Genomic DNA, 4,028 nt, shown 5'->3' with positions numbered 1-4,028 from the left:
TCTCCCCTTCAAAGGAAAATGTTAAAGTAAGACCGCTAACTCGAAGACATAATTTCAGCTACTTTCAAAACCTTCTCTCATAAGAAATTTTTCCGAAGAAAATATCCCAAATATCTTCAGCCACGTATGGTCACTTTTTTTCGAAGGCATAATGGGATTTTTCTTTTTAACTTCAACTGTCCCAAAAAACCCTCTCACATCCTGTCTGACCTCCGCGATTAGAAGTAGAGGGTGAGAAACGAGACCCTGGAACAGGACTACCTCTATCCATGGTATACTACTTCTTGTTTTTTATTTCCCCTCCGCAGCAGTTGAGCCCCTAAGTTTCATGTGCTGGTTGGTAAGTATTGGGAATACAAGAACCCCCATCCCGCCTTGTTCAATTAATGTCGCCAAGCAAGCCTGAAAAAACACTCGCAGACTCGGAGTCACTCTACTCACAAGGAGCCAGGACGGTTTCCAGAGTGCCCCGTAGAGTAACGATGGGTCAACCAATCGCCCTCTGAAATATTAATCAGGTTATACCTTCTGTAAATCCGTGGACATGGACCTTATCAAACGTAGAAGTGCCTGCACAAGTTGCTCCCAGAAAGGTGTTCGGATAACAGATACGATGTAGGAATTGATAAAAACACACAGAGATGGAAAAGTCAACTGCTCATATTGCTCTAATACATATTTGCTTTCTGAAATATGATCATGCAAATTGATTTTATATAAAGGAAGGAGAGAGGCAAGGATGGAAGAGAAGATTCAAAAATATGTTCAATCAAGAAGAAATGGCAAGTCGCCCACCCCAAGTCTATTCACCCCACGAACACCGACAAACTCCAGTGGGAAGAAATAAAAACTTTTTCCCCGTCTCTCTATCTCCTTGCCAATGTCATTTTGCAGCTGGCTGATCCCAAGTTGAAAAGGGGGAACGCCAAGGCATTGACCTAGGCTAAATTGTAGACTATGTGGCTGGGTCGGAATGCGGAAGCGAGCAATGAAATAAGAAATAATACAAAGGGAAAGCAAATTTGTCAAGGACCGTGGGGATGGAAAGAGTACATTTTAAAAAGAAAACAGATCGAGATAATGGTCGGAGTTGCAACTTATAAAGCCGTTCCCGGATGCACCTAGTGACACAAAAGAAATTCAGCATGAAAGAGGGAAGTGGCTAACATATAGTGTATTCATTGCGCGAATGCAGAGCTGAGTCCGCGTAAAGAGATAACAGGTAAAGCTGAAATGTGGTGGGTAAATGAGACAATAAAGGGGTATCTCTGTGTTAGGTTTCTTATGACACTTTCTTAACCTTCTCCATTCATGTCTTCATCGAGATCAATAGCATCAGGGTTTGCAGGAACTTGCTGCTGTTGTTCTTGTTGTTTGTTACCATTAGTAGGCAATGGCCTGTTTCCTCCTTCCGGTCCGGTGCTTGCGGGAACAAAACCCATGGGTGCTCGAGCTTGTCTTTCCAACGCTGCCATCGCATCAGCACGGTCTTGGCCCTCCTCTTCAGCCCCCGCAGCGTCTTTGACAAGTTGCTTGCTACGAGCAATGGCTTGTGAAGCAATGAAGTTGACGTCGGTACTGCAAGGTTTAGTATTAGTTTAACGTGTAAAACAAACGTGGAGCAGTCAAAAAGGGTAGCGGGATTGAAGGTAAAAACATACTTGTACTGGGCCTGGACACTTCGTTTGATGCGCAACATTTCCTTAAATGTATCTTCGTTGCCATGCTGAACTTCGAACGCCTCCCATTTTTGCCAGAACCCGGCATTGGTACGCGGATCACAGAACTGAGATGCATGGCCGTAAATGGCACGAGCTCTATCAATCTCACCCAGACGACGCTCCATCTCAGCAAATTTGAGGCACATTTCCTTTGCCTCGTTGTCCGGCAACGCTGTGATGGCGCGCTCGTAGATAGGGCGCGTTGATGTCAATCCGAAGTTGGAGGCCGATTTCGTGATGTAGAAGTTGAACATTTCAAATCTGTCGGAGTCAGCGACCGCACGAGTTGCGCGTTCGTATATTCTCATGGCGTGTCGAGCAAGCCCTCTTTCTTCTTCTAGATTGCCATACATCAAGTAGAGAGGCTTCGCAAACTGGGGTGGGCATCCGTCAACGGCTTGTTCGAACAAGTCTCGTAATCGTTCGATTGAGATTTTGCGATCCACAGCCTTGGTTAAATATAGATTCCACAATTCGAAGGCAACGGGGTAGCTGAAGAGGTCAAGGCCCCGCTCGTAAATTTTAAAAGACTCCTCGAAGTAATTATTTTCTTCCAAGAGGTTCGCATAATTAACGACCGTTTGTGGTGTTGCAATTCGCAGTTCGAAAATACGTTCATACACTTTCTTCGTTTCTTCGAGAGTCCCAACGCTTTCGACAAGGTCGACATAAAAACTCCACAACTTCCAGCTCTTGTGGATCCGTTGTTGGGGTGAGAGAGTTTCATCAAAGTAGTCTACCGTAGATCGCTTTGGAGCCTGTGTCGCTTTTGCCATGATGTCCACGGCTCTGTCAAAGTTTTCGCTGCGCAATTCCATCTCAGCCCACTCGCACCATGTTTCAGCCAGTTCGGCCACCGTTTTGAAAGGCACCTTGACGGCCTTGTCCATAATTACCCTAGCTGTATCGAGATCTCCACCCTGTTCATAAAATTTCGCATAGTTAACCCAAAGCTCGTGGAACTTGCCATGGGCTTTCTTAGGATGGATAGTTGCAATGGCCTTCGTGTATGTTTGAACAATTTCGGCTTTATTATCACCCCACAGCGCTACACGTTTACTCCATTCGATCACATTGTTGGGATTCTGTCTGAGAAGCACATCGTTGACGAGGAAAGGTCGGCGATCCATGAGTTGTTCAAATCTCAGCATTCGAAGGTCTAGATCGAAATCGGCGGCCTCATCAACTTTTCCCTGGTCAGATCGTAAAGCTGCCTCCTCCATCAGATGTCCTATGATAGATTCTTCAAATTCCACATAGGCATCGAATACCAGAGTAAAATCCCGAACAGTCATAACGGTTGTGATCCCTTCCTCGAAAATATCTCTCGCCTTTTCGAAATTTCCGCGGGTAATCCAATAGGTAGCCAAGCCAGCCCATAGCTTTCCCCTCTGGTCAGCGAATCTATCGATTCCACTGCGAATGATCAAATCGACATCAATACCAATCTCAGGGCCGACTTCAATATCCTTTGCTTTGTTGACAAGTAGCTCAGCCATATCAGTCCACAATTGAAACTGGCTTTTCCCGTTCTTCGACTGAAATATAGGATTATCTAGAATTTCCATGTACTTCTTCACGGCTTCGGTGTATTTACCCATCTCAACCAAGATATCGATATATTCTTCGGCGTTCTCGGGATGGACTTGCATGTACCTACGCCAGATTTTTATCGCAGTGTCTCCAGACGCTGAGTAAGCGAAGGCCTTGTAAAGCTTCCAAATCCGATTATGCTGAGTAACTGGTAGCGCGCGTAGTGCCCTATCGAAAGTCCGGCGGGTGTGTGTGATCATTGGCTGCTGAAGTAGAAATGTGAGAAACATCTCCCATATTCGCGGCATCTTATTGAGGAGGATGACAGCGCGTTCGAATAGGCCATTGACTTTGAGATATTCCGCTCGATGAATCGATGGATTCCGACCTCTGAGGTGCTTCATACGGAATTCAAGATACTAAGAAGAACAAAAAGGAGCACAAAGTGAGCTGGTATCCGACATTGAGGGAGTGTAAGCTGAGCTTACCATTTTCCACAATTTATATGACCTGGGCAGTTGCCTGCAAGCCCGTTCCATGACCTTTATCAACGTTATTAGCCACCTGAGTTACTCTAAGAGGAGATGGAGATATAAAATGTGCACGTACAAAGGCTTGTTCATAGGAATTGCCTTGCTGGTGCTTGAATTCAATATAAGACAGCCAGGGCGTAATGCTGTGCGGGTCGCGCAGAATGTCTTGTTCATAGACAGTATCATCATTCCCCTTAAAAGGATTAGCAAAATTCAGATCCATGGACCGAGAAAAATGTGG

The 4,028-nt window shown here is 45.3% G+C and overlaps 1 protein-coding gene across 1 annotated transcript; it reads right to left on the bottom strand.

The window, feature by feature from the left end:
- Window positions 1-1,295: 1,295 nt before the first annotated feature.
- On the bottom strand, window positions 1,296-4,010 carry HCAG_02641 (pre-mRNA splicing factor syf-1; the record flags this gene model as incomplete). The annotated part of the gene is made up of 4 exons (XM_001542420.1): window positions 1,296-1,578; window positions 1,662-3,673; window positions 3,743-3,796; window positions 3,864-4,010. 4 exons carry the CDS (start codon window positions 4,008-4,010, stop codon window positions 1,296-1,298), a joined length of 2,496 nt encoding a protein of 831 aa, XP_001542470.1.
- Window positions 4,011-4,028: the final 18 nt, after the last annotated feature.

The sequence above is a fragment of the Histoplasma capsulatum genome, genomic scaffold, assembly GCF_000149585.1.
Source record: "Histoplasma capsulatum NAm1 scaffold_2 genomic scaffold, whole genome shotgun sequence".
NCBI lineage: Eukaryota > Fungi > Ascomycota > Eurotiomycetes > Onygenales > Ajellomycetaceae > Histoplasma > Histoplasma mississippiense.
The sequence above is the reverse complement of the archived record's forward strand: the minus strand, read 5'-3'. Positions and strand labels throughout refer to the sequence as shown.